This window comes from Cydia strobilella, chromosome 6 (genome assembly GCF_947568885.1).
Source record: "Cydia strobilella chromosome 6, ilCydStro3.1, whole genome shotgun sequence".
Taxonomy (NCBI): Eukaryota; Metazoa; Arthropoda; class Insecta; order Lepidoptera; family Tortricidae; genus Cydia; species Cydia strobilella.
In genome coordinates this window covers 10,890,675-10,909,964 of record NC_086046.1, presented here as the reverse complement: position 1 = coordinate 10,909,964, position 19,290 = coordinate 10,890,675, and the positions used below count along the sequence as shown (strand labels likewise).

At 39.6% G+C, this 19,290-nt stretch overlaps 1 protein-coding gene across 1 annotated transcript in view; it reads right to left on the bottom strand.

The window, feature by feature from the left end:
• LOC134742125 (uncharacterized) overlaps positions 1-19,290 on the bottom strand; it is a 161,954-nt gene that overhangs the window by 44,414 nt on the left and 98,250 nt on the right. Inside the window, exons 69-92 of the mRNA XM_063675087.1 lie at positions 14,848-15,147; positions 14,462-14,767; positions 13,741-14,376; positions 13,324-13,641; positions 12,879-13,205; positions 12,497-12,790; positions 12,087-12,392; positions 11,354-11,986; positions 10,474-10,794; positions 9,942-10,268; positions 9,536-9,838; positions 8,144-8,452; positions 7,408-8,028; positions 7,001-7,315; positions 6,592-6,915; positions 6,207-6,506; positions 5,801-6,106; positions 4,827-5,459; positions 4,021-4,644; positions 3,007-3,315; positions 1,980-2,909; positions 1,590-1,904; positions 660-1,295; positions 276-581 (exon numbers count right to left, since the gene is read on the bottom strand). Of these exons, the coding sequence (XP_063531157.1) occupies positions 276-581; positions 660-1,295; positions 1,590-1,904; positions 1,980-2,909; positions 3,007-3,315; positions 4,021-4,644; positions 4,827-5,459; positions 5,801-6,106; positions 6,207-6,506; positions 6,592-6,915; positions 7,001-7,315; positions 7,408-8,028; positions 8,144-8,452; positions 9,536-9,838; positions 9,942-10,268; positions 10,474-10,794; positions 11,354-11,986; positions 12,087-12,392; positions 12,497-12,790; positions 12,879-13,205; positions 13,324-13,641; positions 13,741-14,376; positions 14,462-14,767; positions 14,848-15,147 (9,999 nt within the window). The remainder of the gene's footprint in view (positions 1-275; positions 582-659; positions 1,296-1,589; positions 1,905-1,979; positions 2,910-3,006; positions 3,316-4,020; positions 4,645-4,826; positions 5,460-5,800; positions 6,107-6,206; positions 6,507-6,591; positions 6,916-7,000; positions 7,316-7,407; positions 8,029-8,143; positions 8,453-9,535; positions 9,839-9,941; positions 10,269-10,473; positions 10,795-11,353; positions 11,987-12,086; positions 12,393-12,496; positions 12,791-12,878; positions 13,206-13,323; positions 13,642-13,740; positions 14,377-14,461; positions 14,768-14,847; positions 15,148-19,290) is intronic.

Below are 19,290 nucleotides of genomic sequence, written 5' to 3'. Positions count from 1 at the left end.
TGCTTTAATTTTTCAACAATATTAAAAAAAAATTGTACGTTGTGATAGCGTAAGTAAATATACACATTATGTATAAATTTGAACCGTTTTAGAAGACGTGATGTTCTCTCTTTGATGCAGGACGAAAAACCGACAAAACTCGAGGACCAAGGCGCGAAATCTAGGTGCGAAAAATGTGCGAATCGTTTCCACGCCCGCGCGCTGATCTTGAATTATCAGTACTAGGTAGTAATTATCAGTACCTACCTAATCAATGTGTTGTTATTGAGACTTACCGAAGGGTACGCATCGCACAAATGGATTTCCCGTGTACATTCTTTGACAAGTACAGATCGGGTTGTGTTTCACCACTTCGCACTTTGCTTCGACTCCGCAGGCTCCCGCACAAGGATCGATGCATTTCTGATTGCTGCAGGCTCGATTCAATGGGCAGTCTGAACTGACTGTACACTCTGGTCGACAAAGCGGAGGGCTGCCAATGTAGCCTGATACGCAACTGCAGACTGCTTGTCCATTAATTTCTCGGCATTGACTGTTTGGACCACATGGAGAGGGTCGGCAGGGGTTTGTCGGTATTAGCACTGTAAAATCAAGCGCTATTTATACGCAAATCCAATGCTAAATGAATGAAAATTATATAAAGTAAGTTAAATTAATACCTTGGATTGCCGTACAGTCGTAGAATGCATTTCCTGTCATTCTCTGAGGACAGCTACACATAGGCACGTGATTGATTACGTCACAAATAGCAGTGGCTGCACAAGTGCCTAAGCATGGATTAATGCATTTATTCTTTGAGCACGCTTTATCTCTTGGACAGTCAGTGCTCAAGACACACTCGGGTCGGCAGCCTACGTACGGGTCTCCTTGATGCTCAGATGTGCACGTGCATATACCGTCGTTACAAATTGCATTGGATCCGCATGGTGATGGATTGCATTTATCGACAATATCAGAATATACTTGTGGTTTAGGAGCGCAGGATGTAAATGCGTCGCCGGCATAACCTTCAAGGCACGTGCATATTGGATTGTTTTGAGTTACGGTACATATAGCACTAATACCGCAAGAACCAGGACATGGGTCGCGGCATTTCTGTTGGATGCACGCTTGAGATGTAGGACATTCAGAATTTATAGTACATTCTGGTCTGCAATTAGGAGGACTGCCAACATAAGTTGGCATACATGCACACGAGGGTATATTTCCAATATCGTGGCACACCGCATTAGGCCCGCAAGGGGATGGTACGCATGGATTCCTATATGGCTCCAGCTCAGCGTTTGCAACTGGTGCTGCAAACAAAAATAGTTTTTACAATACACACTTATATAGATAACGTAATAATAGTGACTAAACGAAGAAACCAAAAATAACTTTTTCGAATGGACGCCCCCTTCAGAGGAAAGTTGACGATCGTGCACAAACCCTTCTCCATATAACGTACCTACATCAAATTGTTTAAAAATATTTCAATATGTCAATATCCTTTGATGAAAATTAAGACTACGTTTGTATGAAGAAGACGGTCGTCGTAAAAAGTGACAGCAAAGGAAGTCATAAAAAGAAATGTTGTATTGGAAACTTACGAGGTATAGGCGAACACCTTGCGAAGGGATCTCCTGTATATCTTGGTTTACATTGGCAGATTGGACTATGATTAATAACTCTACAATCAGAATTTATGCCACATGCATTAATGCACGGAGCTTGACATTTTCGATTGATGCAGGCCTTGTCTTTCGAACATTCAGCACTAGTAGTGCACTCTGGACGACATCCTGGAGGTGTTCCAATGTATTCGGGTAAACAAGAACACACAGCTTGCTGATTTACTTCTTTGCATCTGCTGTTTGGTCCACAAGGTGATGGGCGACATACATCTTTATGTGTATCATATTGAACTGAAATAAAATAAACGCAATGGTGAAAACTTGTTTCAAATTTGATTATCAATTTACTAGAAAATGTAAACTTACTCTCAGGTACACAGTAGCGGAATGGATCGCCCGTAAAACCTCCTTGACATGAACATTGTGGAGCATGATTGACCACTTGGCACAAAGCGTTCGGTGCACACGCGCCCGGACATGGATCACGACAGTTATTCTGTAAGCAGGCTTTGTTCGATGGACAATCAGTATTAATTAAACATTCAGGACTGCATCCTTCATATGGGTTTCCGAAATAATTTGGTTGACAAGTGCATGATCCAGCACCATTCAGTTCTTTGCAAATTGCATTAGCACCACATGGAGACGGTTGACAAGGAGATGTAAAGTCTTGCTCTGGCAATTGTGTATGACATTCAAAGAATGGATTTCCTGTGTATCCTGGTAAGCAAGAGCATGCCGGAGAATGGCTGATTACGTGACATTGAGCATTCACTCCGCAAGAACCAATGCACGGGTCTAGACATTTTTGTTTGATGCAAGCTTGATGAGTAGGGCATTCTGTGTTACTAATACATTCTGGTTTACAGTAAGGCGGAGATCCAATGAATCCTTTTTGGCAGGAACATGAAGGTGATCCTGAGGTTTCTTTACATATCGAATTAGGTCCACAGGGTGTCGGAATACAAGGATTTACTGGTTCCTGTTCGAACAGCTGGGCGATGCATCTTATAAATGGATTTCCAGTATATGAAGTTGGACAAGAGCATATAGGATTGTGATTGATTACTTGACATATTGCCTCTACTCCACATGCACCTTGACATGGCTTAATACATTTATTGTTACTACAGGCTTCGTTCGGTAAGCAATCGGAGCTGACAGTACACTCAGGTCTGCATGATGGTGGACTTCCGATAAATCCTGTTACGCAAGAGCACACTGGTTGTCCGTTAATATTGCGGCATTGGCTATTAGGCCCACAAGGGCTGGGTTGGCACGGCTCTGGCTTAACAACTAAAATATAAAAATAAAAAACCAAAAAGTTGTAGTTTTATCGAATTACATAACTGGATTTGTTTTTGTATACATGATTATTAAACTATGTAGTTACCTTCCATGGGTGTGCATTGAATAAAAGCATTCCCAGTCATAGCTTCAGGACATCGGCACATCGGTATATGTCTGATAACTTCACATATCGCATTGCTCGCGCATACACCACTATTACACGGATTAACGCATTTGTTATGCATACATGCTTTGTCTTGAGAACAATCAGAACTCAAAATGCATTCAGGATGACATTCAAAGTACGGATCCCCTTGATATTCCGGGATACATGTGCACAGTCCGTTATTGCATACTGCATTTGCTCCACAAGGTGAAGGATTACAAGGGTCGATTTCGTCCTGAGATGGAACTGTAAAAGAAAGTTATGAATTTACATATGGTGAAGTTTTTTATTTTCTTGGTCGAGCTCATACTTGTTAGAGGAGAGAGAAAGAGACAGAGAAATTAACCTTTTTAACAAACCTATTTGAGGAATGGTAAATACATATAATACATAGACATAGTATATACAAGAAGTTATAGACATGAAACCGAGCGACCAGGGGTAAGAGAAAGACATATTCATGTATTGATATATTCATGCATAATCCTTTTTCTCTTTCACTCTTATAAATTTCGGTATTTCGCTATCGCCTCCTTGCTATGATGCCATAACGTCGGTGATAAAGACAAAGCATGGCACTATTTTCTCTTTCCTTTTATAGGAATCGCAGTAAGATAAGACTATCTTTCTCTAACAAAGAGTGTCAGGCCCTTGGTATAAATACGAGTATTTATTTAGGTTTGCCTACAGGTGCAATACAAAAAATATTTATAAATGACAAGTTATAAAATAAGATTGCTAGAGTATTCACCCAATTACCTACAGGCAAACAGTAACAGATGTTGCTTACATGTTTTTTTAATCCTAAGTACTAAATATAAATCAAGGTAATGCTGAAATTAGGTAGTAGAATACAGAAAATAAGCTTAGTAACTAGTGAGATTGATACTATCCATAGTCTAAGTTAATATAAGTTTATGATATATATGTATTATTAAGAATTAAAATTACCTTGTAATTTACATTCAGTGAAGGCATCGCCAACATAATTATCGATGCACGTACATATGGGAGTATGATTTTGAATTAAACAACGTGCATTTAAGCCACATGATCCTGGACAAGGGTCTCTGCATTTTTGATTGATGCATGCTGTATTACTGGGACAATCCGAATTTATTGTACACTCGGGTCGACACTGCGGTGGAGCACCTATATAGGTAGGCAAACAAGTGCATGACGGGATACCGCCTATATCTCTACACTGACTGAAAGATCCGCAAGGAGAAGGTAAGCATGGATCCTGGGGTTTAAATTCCACGGGGACGGTCATTAAGTAGCAGCGGCTGAAAGGATCACCGGTATATTGGTCGATGCAGGAACATATTGGACTATGGTTTATAACGTGACATCTAGCATTCTGTCCGCATTGGCCTATGCAAGGATCTGTACATTTCTGACGAAGGCAAGCCATATTTGTCGGACACTCGGCACTGATAATGCATTCCGGTCTGCAGTTTGGTGGAGATCCCTGATATTCGGGCTGACAAGAGCAAACTGCTTGATCGTTTATTACTTTGCAGGCACTGTTGGGACCACACGGCGATGGAGAACAAGGGTTTCTGTGTTCTACAGCTGTAAAAGAAAACTTTATTTGAAATACACATATATATTTGTCATAACTTTTTACTTGTATGTATTTTAAACTAAGTGAATGTTTCTTTTGAGGAAATAAACCTCTTCTTGTCTTTAACCACACATATTATAATACTTATACCAATACTATTCATATAAAAAATGATGAATTTCGAACTTACGTCGTATAGGAACGCAATTCTGGAAGGGGTTTCCAGTAAATTCTTGCAGGCAGGTACAAGTCGGAGAGTGATTAATCGCTTGACATTGGGCGTTTACTCCACAAGTGCCAGGACAAGGATCTCGACATTTGTTTTGCTGACATATTCTATCAGATGGACAGTCGGTATTAACCGAGCATTCAGGTCGGCATCCTTCGTAAGGGTTTCCAATATATTCTGATGCACAAACACATGAGGCAGCGTTGTTTCGTTCCTTGCACACCGCATTGCTTCCGCAAGGTGACGGAGTACAGGGCTGCGGTGGTTGTTCAGTATCAACTTGCACACGGCACAAAACAAATGGATCACCCATATATCCCTGAGGGCACACACAGTTCGGCGTATGACTAACAACTCTACATTCAGCCATCGTGCCACAAGCACCTATGCAAGGATCGGCGCACTTGTTATTAATACACGCTAAATTATTAGAACACTGGCTGTTACTAGAGCATTCAGGGCGACAATTGGGTGGTAATCCGATAAATTGTGGCAGACAAGAACACGACGGTGAATCATTTATAGTTTGACAAACTGCGTTGGGCCCACACGGTGAAGGCTGGCATGGATTAACTTGAGGTGGGATATCCAGTGCTGAAAAATAGGAATTCCAATTAATAATAATCAAGTATAATATTTCAGAATAAGAAGCTAAATAAGTATTTTTCCGTATATTTCCAAGATGGCTCGGCTCGACTGATTTCGAAAATTCTATTTATTTATGTTTTAAAGGGTGATTATAGTTGGTCAAAATCTAATATTAATAACACACCTTTTAGTAATTTCGGTATTTTTATAGCAACTCGTGCATTTGCTGTCCGAAAGAATCATTTAGTAAATTGGAACTCGTAATGAAGACTATTTAAAGATTGGTATCGGATTTTAGACTCTTTTGTGAAGTCGGTTATTTTTTTGTTAAAAGTTATACTACTTACGTCTTGGAATACACCTGGAGAATGGGTCACCCGTGAGTTCGTTTGGACAAGAACAAATGGGATTATGGTTGACAACTTCGCAATGTGCCCGTATACCACAAGCTCCGATGCATGGATTCACACATTTGTAGTTGTTACAAGCCTTGTTCAATGCGCATTCGGCGCTTGTTGTGCACTCGGACCTGCATGTGGGAGGATTTCCAGAAAAGCCAGGCAGACAAGAGCAAACCGCTACGTTATTTATTTCCCGGCATTGGCTATTCGGACCGCAAGGACTCGGATTACATGGCATTGTAGATAATGGCGCTGTAAATTTAAAAAAATATTATGAGTACATACTTAATACTTATTATGTCATTATGATAACACTTACTTATATATAACATGTCATTATGATAACACTTACTTTGAACAGTATTACAGGTAACGAACGAGTTTCCCGTGAAACCTGGTGGACAACTGCACATGGGTACATGGGTGATGACTTCGCATATTGCGTTGCTACCACATGTATCGGGGCATGGATTTACACATTTCTTGTTGATACAAATTTGGTTTCTTTGACAGTCCGTACTTATGGTACACTGTGGTCGACAACCAATATAAGGATCTCCACCGTATTCAGGTAAACATCTACAATTTCCATTATTACACTCTGCATTGGGACCACAAGGCGATGGGTTACATAAATCCGTTGGTGTAGGATCTAAAACATAACACAAATGTAAATATACCCACTTTATATCATTAATTAGTGTTCTTTGTTGCGCAATTAATATGATAGGTATTACCTTCTTGTATAATATTGCAAGCAGTGAAAGGATCGCCTTTGAAGCCTTCTATACATGTGCACATAGAAATATGATTTAAAACGGAACAACGTGCGTTTTGGCCACATGCTCCAGTGCAAGGATCTCTGCATTTTTCGTTGATGCACGCAAGAGAGCTAACGCAATCTTGATTGGTGATGCACTCTGGCCGGCAGTTGGGAGGGCTTCCAAAGTATCCTGGAGAACACGAGCAAGATGCTTGCCCGCCATTGTTGCGACAAGATGCATATATACCACACGGTGATGGTACGCACGGGTCTCTTTCCACGACTGTCGGCTGTGTCACTAAAATAATTCACACGTCGAGTTTAGTTACTTCATATCAATTATCAATATTAAGAATAATTTAAACGATGAACGATGGGCTTACCTGGCTTTGCATAACATCTTGTAAATGGGTCTCCAGTAAAGCCTGATAAACAGCTACAAATTGGATTATGGTTGAATACTTTGCATTCTGCTTTCTGGCCACAAGGTCCAGGACAAGGATTAACGCATTTTTTATTGATGCATGTTCTGTCTGATGCACAATCAGAGCTTAATAAACATTCAGGTTTGCAAGAAGGCGGTTCGCCGGTGTAGTCGGGTAAACAACTACAAACAGCCTGATTATTAATCTCGCGACATTGGCTGTTCGGTCCGCATGGGCTAGGGGAACATATGTTTCTTATAGGTGTATCTTGAGCTAAAATAAATAATACTATATTAATCAGACTAGGTATTTAAATAAATATTATTATACTGACGACAGGTCACTAAAATAAAAATATTACTTACGAGAAATATTACAGATGCGTAAAGCATTACCAGTGTATCCCGCAATACAAACGCAATTAGGAGAATGATTAATGACTGAACATTCCGCATTAATTCCACATGTGCCAGGGCATGGATCTTGGCACTTGTTTCCAATACAAGCTTTATTTCCGGGACAGTCAGAATTAGTCACGCATTCTGGACGACATCCTTCGTATGGGTTTCCAAAATAGCCTTCATTGCACATACATGAGCCCACATTATTTTGTTCCTTGCATACTGCATTCGAACCGCAAGGTGAGGGCGTGCAAGGTCTTAATATTTCAGTTGGGGGTTGCAACGTGCATTCAGAGAAGGGATCACCAACATAGCCTTGTGTACATACGCACATTGCTGAATGGCTGACAACTCTACATTCAGCATTCGATCCACAGGCACCAACACATGGATCTCTGCATTTCTGATTGACACAAGCCAAGTGTGATGCACATTCACTATTGCTAATACATTCTGGTCTACAGTAGGGTGGTTGGCCCTTGTAATTAGGCATACATGTACACGATGGACTTTCATTAACTTCCTGGCAGATTGAATTGGGGCCACATGGCGATGGTTGACATGGGTTCACAACCTGAGGCGTACCTACAGTAGAAATTATTAGGATTAAACTTTTTTTTTAATAAAAACGATATCTTAGTAGGCAAAATAACAATAGTAAGTTATTGGTTTAGGTAGCTAAAAACAAAATTACACTTACTGAACACTAAAGTACACTGTACGAATGGGTTGCCTGAGTATGATGATGGACACGTGCATACAGGATTGTGATTTATAACTTTGCATGTTGCTCTTAGTCCGCAAGCTCCAATGCACGGATCTACACATTTCTGTCCCATACATGCTTGGTTCTGTAAGCACTCCGCGTTTACCACACATTCAGGCCTGCAGGCTGGCGGGATGCCTAGGTAAGAAGGTAAACAAGAACAAACAGCTTGATAGCTTATTTCCCTGCATTGACTGTTTGGTCCACAGACTGCCGTACTGCATGGATTTTCTACCGATGGTGCTGTAAAATAATAAATATGATAAAGATTGATGAAGATTTCTATATGAATGTGAACTTATATGCTTTTCTGTTGAAACATTCATAACATTTAGGTGTTATTCTTATTATTATCGAGATAATAATAACATTTCTCGATACTTATCGAGAAATGTTAATATACCATAGACGAATTTTTTGAGGATCAATATTTAGCGAACATGATATACTGAATTAGAATGAATTTATTATTATTTGTCTGTCTTACCATATCTCAGGACCATGGGGTCCTGGACCTTTGGGAGGCATGCGTGGGGCCGAAGCCAACAGCACAGAGGCCCTTTAAGACAAATTAATTTAAAAGCAAGGGATACACGTGGCAGATACCAACCCCGAGCGCACAATATGATACATCCGGAGATGGTCCCCGCCAGGTGCAAAGACTATTGCAGTGCAGCACTTTTGTGCTGCGATGGGATCTAAGGTCATAGGCTATTGATGATATGCAAGTTGGATGGACTGGATAATGGGCTATGGGAGAAGACTAGCGGACACCTGCCGTAACAAATAAAATCGTAACAATTAAATTAAATTAAACAATCAGTCTCAAAATTGTGTAAGACAGGTGGTGACTCGACTACTCATTTAGTGGGCCCCACAACGGCCGCACGCACAGTGCGACAATAGAGCAACACTTCAGAGCGGCTGTGAGGTTGTCGAGAGGTGAGTCTGCGGTAGCTAGATCCCGGTAATCCGTTCAGCAGGCCGCCGGCTTGCGACTCCACTCTGGCCGGCCAGTCAAGGCACGCACAGAGGCTATTATTATTATTTTTCTAATATAAAACCAATTGACATGCACGACTTATATAATTATAAAACAACCTATCAAATTGCTCTTATGTTTAAATTAAGTTTAAACCTAATAGTGTTGCATGATAATTATTGTACTTAATTGTAATTACATTTAGTTATTAAGTTTAGTTGTTAAGTAACATGTCCTATATTGTATGCCCTAGCAGGGTATCATGTACCTACTAAGACTAAAATGTAAGACCTTAATGTACTGATGAACATGATAACAATGGATTAAATGAATATGAATATTACCTCTCATTGGCTTGCAAAGTACAAATGCATTGCCAGCGAAACCATTGTTGCAGCTGCACATGGGGATATGGTTTACAACAGTGCATATGGCATTTTGGCCACAAGCACCAATACATGGGTCGACACATTTCCTTTGAACACATGCTTTGTTTTGGTCACAATCGGTGCTATAAACACACTCAGGGCGGCAGTTAAAGTAAGGGTCTCCGTGAAATTGTGGTAAACATTGGCACTGGCCGCTTAGGCACTTTGCGTTTGAACCGCAACGCACGTCAGCACAAGCATCGGTGATAAGAGGTTTGTCTGTAATATGTAAAATATTTCATTTTTAGTAATATTGCCAATATAAAGTCATGATGGATAACTTAGCTGAATATGTTGCAGCAGTTGTGTGTGATATATTTACCTTCCAAAGGCTTTACTCTGCAGCTCGTGAATGGATCTCCAATGTATCCTTCGATACATGTACATATAGGAATATGATTTAGGACATTGCATGTGGCGTAGACTCCGCAAGCTCCCGGGCAAGGATCTTGACATTTTGAGTTCATACACGCACGATCACTTTGACAGTCAGCATGAATAGTACATTCGGGTCTGCAGTTGGGTGGACTACCAATAAAGTTGACCATACACGAGCACGATGGTGTATTTTGTATGTTACGACATTCTGCGTTAGGACCACAAGGTGATGGAATGCAAGGATTATCAGAAACCGGTGGTTGTACATCATCTGAAACAGACAAAGTATACAAGTATAAGTATAAGTATAAGTAAAAATAACTATTATCTTAAACTAAAAGAATGATGCAAATTGCCAGGACAGAAAATAAATGTTTTTTTAGCTCAGTCAGTACTGATGAAAAATATCATTATAATGAAAATGAAAAAAATATGTACACACATGTGTAAAACATTAAGTTATTATAATGACTTACATTGGACAAAGGTGCAAATTGTAAACGGGTCTCCCGTGTAAGATGCTTTACAAGAACATATAGGGCTATGGTTAACCACTTTGCAGTTAGCATTGACTCCACATGGCTTTGGGCATGGGTTTATGCACTTGTTGTTGACACACGCCTTATTGTGAGGGCACTCTGTGCTAACGACGCATTCAGGTCGGCAATTAGGTGGCGAGCCCACATACTCCCGTAGACAAGAACATACAGCCTGATTGTTAACTGATTTACATTGACTGTTTGGCCCGCAAGGCGATGGATAACAAACATCAATCGTTGGTGGTAGCACGTGCGGTTCTAAAATATTAAAAAAAAAACAGTTTGAATTTGAGTTCAGTACAATTGAAGGCATGTTTACAAAAACAACATAACTAACATTTTTTGCGGATTTGAGTTCTTGGTATCATAGCATTCGTCTTAGCAGGATCTACACGTAGAGCAAAAGATAGTGTCCAAAAATGACCCCAATTGTCCAAAATCAGTTAATCCACTAGTTAAGTAAGATAAATCTGTACCTCTCTAATAGAATACAAAACATTATTTCTATAGAAACTTGTTTTATTTTCTTACAAAAAGAACATAACTGACAAATTTTTACAAAAATAGCATAAGTGACGAACTTATTTTTCAATTTTTTTCCAAAAATACTGGTCTTTGAAATGTGTAATCGCATATTTCGGAACTATTGGCCACTTACTAAAATCATCTATACAATGTTTATGTCTAATAACTAATATATAAGAAGACATTTAGTTTTTTTTGTTTCCTGTAAATTCATGTCTAGTGTATTTATGTTGTAAACATGCCTTCAATTGTTTCTATCTTTCATTTATCACTTAGTGCACCGGTTACTTACCCTGATAAACGCAGTACCTAAATGGATCCCCCGTGTAACTATTTATGCATGTGCATAAAGGGGAGTGATTCACCACTTGACATTCTGCATTAGTGCCGCAGGTGCCCGGGCACGGATCAGCACATTTATTGTTTAAGCATGCTTCATTTAATGGACAGTCAGTATTAACAACGCATTCTGGACGACAGCCTTCATACGGGTTCCCAATATAACCTTCTAAGCAGGAACATGATCCGGCACTATTTCTTTCTCTGCAAACGGCATTTACACCGCAAGGTGAAGGTAAGCAGGGTGTTGCAGGAGGCTCTATTTGAAGTGGAGTTGGTTGACATGCCACAAAAGGATCTCCCGTATATCCGAACGGGCATATACAATTAGGCGAATGACTAACCACTCTACATTCGGCATTAGAACCACAAACGCCCTCACATGGATTTTTACATTTGTTATTTATGCATGACAGGTGTAGGGAACATTCTTCGCTGCTGATACACTCAGGTCGACAATACGGGGCTGACCCCTGGTAACCGTCTAAGCAGGTACATGATGGTGCTCCATTTACTTCTTTGCATAAAGAGTAAGGTCCGCATGGTGATGGTGTGCATGGATTAACGGGCTCTGGTATTTGTTCGGCTGCAATTATAAATGGCTTAATGAATAAAATTTAAGCCTGATTTCACATACAACGCGTGTTATGTGTATAAGTTAGTTGTCAAACATTTTTATTACTTACGTTGTTTAAAGCATCGTGAGAATGGATTCCCTGTGTAGGTTGCGGGACATGAGCAAATCGGATTGTGGTTTACAACTTTGCATTCTGCATTTACACCACAGGACCCGATGCACGGATTGACACAACGTTGATTACTACATGCTTGGTTGAGTGTACACTCAGCGCTAATGATACATTCTGGGCGACAAGAAGGAGGTGACCCGATGTTGTTCGGAGCGCACGAGCAGGCGGCTTGCCCATTTACATTCCTGCACAGACTGTTTGGTCCACACGGAGATGGTTGGCAGGGATTTGTAATAACCGGTTCTGGAATGAGTCAGTTGTTGTAATTTTATCTGCTAATAGTAACCTATTATTTTATCTGTTTAGTAAATAATCGTTAAAACAGTTGGAATTTCTATTTTACTCACCTACAACAGGCCGACAATCTACAAGTGCGTTTCCAGTCATCCTGTCAGGACAAGAGCACATCGGTATATGGTTAACCACGGTGCATATAGCGTTAACAGCGCAGGTGCCCGGGCAAGGATCCTTACATTTATTTTTCAAACAGGCCAAATTTTTCTCACAGTCCGAGCTCTGCACACATTCGGGCCTGCATCCCGTGTAAGGATCGCCACGGAATTCCGCGATACAACTGCATTGGCCGTTTGAGCATACTGCATTTGCACCACACGGCGAAGGATTGCATGGATCATCATGTTCTGCAACATACATTTTAATTGTAATACAAATTGAATGTGTAACCCACCATAAGGAAGAAAATGTCAAAATGTGTATGTAAAAACTTACCTTGGACGGGAATGGGATTGCATTGCGTAAAAGCATTTCCTGTGTACCCTTGGTTGCACGAACAAACCGAAAAATGATTGACGACCTGGCATATTGCATTTAGACCGCATGAGCCAGGACATGGATCTCTACATTTCTGGTTGGTACATGCTAGGTTACTGGGACATTCTTCATTAATTGTGCACTCGGGCTTGCAGTTAGGAGGACTGCCTTCGAAATTTGGTAAACACGAGCATGACGGAATACCGTTCAAATTTCTGCACAGCGAATTGGGACCGCACGGTGAAGGTACGCATGGATCTTGCTCAGGCGTGAATACTGCCGGTGCTGAAATATAATTAAACAGTTACTACTTACATATGCGATCACAAGAATAAATAATGTATGATAATATTTAATGAGGCTTCTAGGAAATATGCTACTACTATTATACATAATTACTAACCTATGAACAAGTAACATCTAGAGAATGGATCTCCCGTGTACTTGTTTTGGCACGTGCATATTGGACTGTGGTTTACAACTCTACAATCTGAGTTTTGTCCGCATGGTCCCGGACAAGGTGATTCACATTTCTGATTTCTACATGTTTTGTCAGACGGACATTCTGAATTCACTACGCACTCTGGTCTACAATTTGGAGGATAACCCCTGTATTCAGGTAAGCAAGAACACATGCTCTGGCCATTTGTTACTCGACATTGACTATTAGGCCCACATGGAGAAGGTTGACATGGAGTTGGAGGAGGTAAGTTATCAAAATCTGAAATTACAACATTATGTTAAGAGTGATAAACAAACATAGTATAATTTATACAAAAACATACTCACTTAAGTACAGTGCAGTGCTTGATATACTTACATTGTAGGACACATTGTCTGAAAGGGTCGCCAGTAAAGCCAGATGGGCATGTACACAACGGCAAGTTGTTTACTACTTGGCATTTAGCATTCGGTGCACAAGTACCCGGACATGGATCTATACATTTATTTCTAGTGCAAGCTCTGTGGCTCGGACAGTCGGTGCTTACGACACATTCGGGACGGCATCCTTCATATGGGTCACCGAAGTACCCTGTAATGCAAACACAGGCCCCAGCACCTGAACGCTCTCTACATTCAGCATTGGGCCCGCACGGAGAAGGAGAACAAGGAGATAACTGAGCCACTGGTTTCAAAGACTGAGGAGTACACTGCACTGCCGCGTCGCCATAATAGCCCTCCGGACATTTACATATAGAAGTGTGACTAACAACTTGACATTCTGCGTTTATTCCGCAGGCATTTAAACATGGCTTTTGGCATTTTCTGTTAATGCACGCCATTTGTGGAGCGCACTCGCTGTTAGCAATACATTCAGGACGACAGTTCGGCGGTGATCCAATAAATTCAGGCATGCATTGACAAGATGGTATATTTCCACCAGTTTGCTGACATATGGAATTGGGACCACACGGTGATGGCTGACAGGGGTTGATAGGCAATGGTGGTTGAGCCGCTAAAATTAAAAGAACATGTTAAAAAAACACGAAACTAACTTAGCTTCAACGTACGTACTTCAAAATAAAAAAATGTTAACTTACGCATCGGTATGCATCTTGTGAAAGCATCACCCGTCATGGATGATGGGCAGGAACATATGGGATTGTGATTAATCACTTGACACTGAGCACCCACACCACATGTGCCTTGACAAGGATTTATGCATTTCTGGTTGCCACAGGCCTTGTCAAGTGGGCAGTCGGAACTGGAAACGCATTCAGGCCGGCACGACGGTGGTGCACCACGATAACCAAGTAAACATGAGCACACTGCTTGATCACTAAATACTCTGCATTGGCTGTTAGGGCCACAGGGCGAAGGTTGGCATGGGTTCTTAGGTGGTTGCGCTGTAAATCGACGTGGTTGTATTAAATTTCTTTCTAAAAAAATAAAAAATATTGAGGAATCCAACTAAGGTACCACTCACCTTTGACAGGATCACATTGTACAAAAGCGTTTCCTGTGGTTTGAGGTGGACATGAGCAAATCGCCATGTGAGTAACCACTTGACAAAGCGCATTTGTACCGCACGTGCTAACACATGGATCGACACAACGGTTTCGGACACATGTTTTATCCATTGGGCAATCTGAGCTGATGGTACATTCAGGGCGACATCCAAAGTAAGGATCACCATTATATTCTGGTATGCAGGTACATATTCCATTATTACAAACAGCGTTAGAACCACAAGGAGAAGGATTGCACGGATCATTTGGTACAAGATCTGAAAAAAGAAACTTAAACTTAGATACGTTTGTTCACAAAGCACGACACGTAATAGTACATTGTGCAATGTGGGGTAAGTGAAATATTGGCGACGAGGGTGATAACTCCGGACAGCCGCAGGCTGGAGGGAATTAAAGACCCGAGTTTGCAATATTCTTACCCCCGGATTTACTCACAATGTTTTTCATCAAACATGCGAAAAAAAAACTAAATTTTAAGCGAAACGAAAGCGTCCGCCATATTGTCGTTCTTTGACAGGTTAGACATCAAAGGCAGTGAAGGCACAGACCCATCCGCCATTAAGCCACGATTTAAAATTGTGTACAGTCCGTTAACTCTCAGAATGACCATCGAATTTTAGAAAAATACATCGGGTATCGGCGGTAACACGCGAAGGTGTTACTGCTGTTCTGCTTTCTTACGAGTATTAACCCACGAAAAGTTTTTAACTTACCGCAAAAAGTTAAGTCCCTTCACCTTCCCATACAAACGGAGTTTCGTTTTCATTTTAAAATTACGTGTTGGATTGTAATGAATGAAACTGCACATACAATCACATGAGGTATATCTGGGCATTTTCACTTTAACGTGTACCCCCCGTTTTGATGGTGTCCCTCGCGTTCAAAAATTTATTACTGTGATAGGTACGTATTTTTCATAATTTGAACAATAAAACGTATATTATAAAACGTATATTAAGTTAATGATTGCGACAATAATTTAGTGTATTAATACGCACTATGTAATTATTTTACATTTTTAAAGCAGCGCGGGTAGCAGTTTTTGAGGTGTCCCGCGGTAGTATGGACATTTTACAAGTGGCGACATTGATTTTTTTACTATGGAACGTCCATAAAAAAAGATGACGTCCCTAGTCTAAATTGGGAAGCCCGTCACACGAAAGTATTTTAATTTTTTTACCTTTGATTATTAAATTAAAAACGAATTTTTAATAACGGTATCTAAAACTGATGCCACCTGCCATGTCAGACTTGTAACGGTCGAAACTGCATGAAAGATTTTACTAATTCATATTTTATATATATGAATGGCAACACTGTCTATCATATGATCAAACGGCCACCATTTTAAAACTCCAGTGAGTCCAGTGTGCAAAACTTTTCCGTGAAGTAATGTTGTGAAAATATTAAATTATAAACAGTATGAATTAGTTATTTGTGACATAATAAAAAAACCGGCCAAGTGCGAGTCGGACTCGCGCACGAAGGGTTCCGTACCATCAAAGATAGGTATAACTACGTAATAGATGGATACAGTCTAAGGAAAAAACGTGCCTCGAAAATCACGAAAACTTGATTCTCGATCAGATGGCGCCACTAGTTTTGGCCTACTCTCGTATAGAGGGCGTTGACGGTTTCGTTTGTTATTTATAATTATATTTCTCAAGCTTCATTCTTCAGATATAAAAACCAGGTAGTCCTTTAACCTACTAGGCAACTCATCGCATGTTTAAAGTAGGTAGCAAAAACTTTAACTCAAACAGGTCTATCCCTACTTTTCACCTAGTCTTGATGGGGCGCGCGGCTTGCCGCCATTGCTCATTCTTTATTCTTGCGAGGCAACGAACGCACGTAAAATCATAATTTTATTTCGAAGTCGTTTAAAATGCCTATACGTAGTGCACTTAGTGCAGTCATTATACAATTTATACGAGAATACGAGATGTAAGCTGTGGGATTATTCGTTTCGTATTCGTTGTGCAATATAAAATATATTTGTTATTAAAATTGTTCATCATCCTGGAGGTTAGTCGAGAACTAACACGAAGGAATAAATCATCCTGGGGGTTGGTCGTGAATCAACACGAAGGAATAAATCATCCTGGGGGTTGGTCGTGAATCAACACGAAGGAAAAAAAAATCTTGGGGGTTGGTCGTGAACCAACACGATGGAAAGTTTGTTCGTACTTCGAACACCGATTGAGCCCGGGGGTTGGTCGTGAACAAACCAAAGGTTTAATTAAGATCGGACAGCGCGCAACGAAACAAAGGGCCCTAAATAATCATATTGTGTTGTGTTAAAGAGACGAGGGAGGCTTTCTCTTTATGTGGTTTTAGATGGCCCAACAGAAGAAACTCAAGCAAAATTGCCGAGTGATAATAGATTCTTCAGATCCTGAAGAAAAATCAGATACTTACTTAAGTGTAACTATTTTAACTATTTTTGTAAAAAACTTACACTTTGTGATCAAATACCTTGCATTTACTTAGTACCGCGCGGGCCGTGAGTCCACGACTGGTAACTATAAACCTGGGGGGTGGCCTAGAGCCGTCACGAAGATAGAACTTGCTTGGGGTTGGCCGTGAGTCAACACGATAGCAATGCATAACACAATTTAATAAATCTATAGCGGTTCTCGATCAAAACCACGCACATTTTAAAACACCGAGTTCAAGTTTTTCTATGTGCAATAAAGAATTATCTTTTAAGTTCAAGTTCAAATATACTTTATTCATGTAGGCCTATTTATGTAATCTAGAACCTTACGGGTTTTATTTTGAAAAACATTCGAAGTCTACCCTCGAATAAAAAATATTTCTTTTAAATTTATTCACCAGCGCTCCGCGGTTCAGTTTTGATTTGTGCGTGTCAAGAGACACGTCGGTCTAGCTGCCGAAATGTTCGGCACAAGACTACATTGCCTTTTAAAATAAATCCTTACATATAAAATATATTTGGATTTTTAATATCCAATTATATGTGACAGAACCTAACCCATAGTACGGTACTTTTATCCGCCCAGAGGTTGAATTTGAATAAACACGAGACTACCTCGTAAATTTATAATTGAAACAATACAATAGTACCTATATTGGTTTTATATTACCCACATAAGTATAACTTGTCTCTAAAAGTGGGAATTGCTAAATAGGTGTACCTAAATCACGTCACGTGATGTGAATCTGAGCGAAATTCCTAAACTTAAGCTGGATAAAATCTCTTTTACCACAAATGAAATGGAATAAACTAAGTGGTAATACCCTGCACAATGCATATATTTTGGTGACCATTTTTGAATGTTTATATATGCATATAACCATACAAATTATCGGGATACGTACGCCAATATTGTTATGGGATACATAAAAATATAAATATATTTATAATACCGTGATCGCTTAAAGGCATAGGCAATGTCAGTATCTAAGTACCTGGTGTCTGTTTAAAAATATGATTTTACTTTTTTAAGTGATATTGAATAATTAAATAATTTGAATCATCCAATTGTAACAAAGACACCTAACTGAATTGAATTACAGGAAAATGGGTTTATTCATCATTATCTATCTAATAAACCCAATGAAACAATTTGTGAGTACTGAATATGAAAGAAAGAAAGAAAGAAAATAACTTTATTTTGCATGAAATATGGTACAAAAGGTGGTCAGACAATATTATACATAAGTAACACATATTTCACCAGCATCTGGCATGCAAAAAACTAAACTTACAACTGAAGCTAAGAAACAAACGAAAACACGTTTCACGCTTATTTCTTCATAAATACAAGTTCATGCCGAAGCCTGACAAAGTGACCATTAGAGTACCATCTAACTGAGTTAATGATAAAGCGGTTTCGGTACAATTTGGCTAAATACACACACGAATATATTTGTTCGCATCTCTCACAGATATTTAAAATTTAATTTTTATGGTCGTAAATAATGGGTAACTAGGTAAATACCTATTAACCTGTATCAAAACTACAAAACGATTACCTTCCGATTATCTTTTAAAGGATCACCCTCAGATTATGCACATAAAAATATAAATACATAATTAAGAAGCTAATAGAAACCGTAAAAAATCAATAAATGACGAATGCACCTATGGTTCAACTCTCATGTGTCGGTCGCGATACTCTTTCAGCCATCATCAATACGATGGTACCATGCAATACGTTTTTGCCAAGTTTAAAATATATGTACCTTGATATTATAAGTTTAGTAACTGTAGTTGGTGGGGACCCACCACTTGCAATACCGCTATGTCATTAATATAGCACATTCATGACATAAGTCATGGATTAAAATATTAAGATGAATCCACTTCATATAATATTTGTTTTCTGAACTCTCAATACAACCATAGTAGCAATACAGCAAAGGCATTTTTTTTT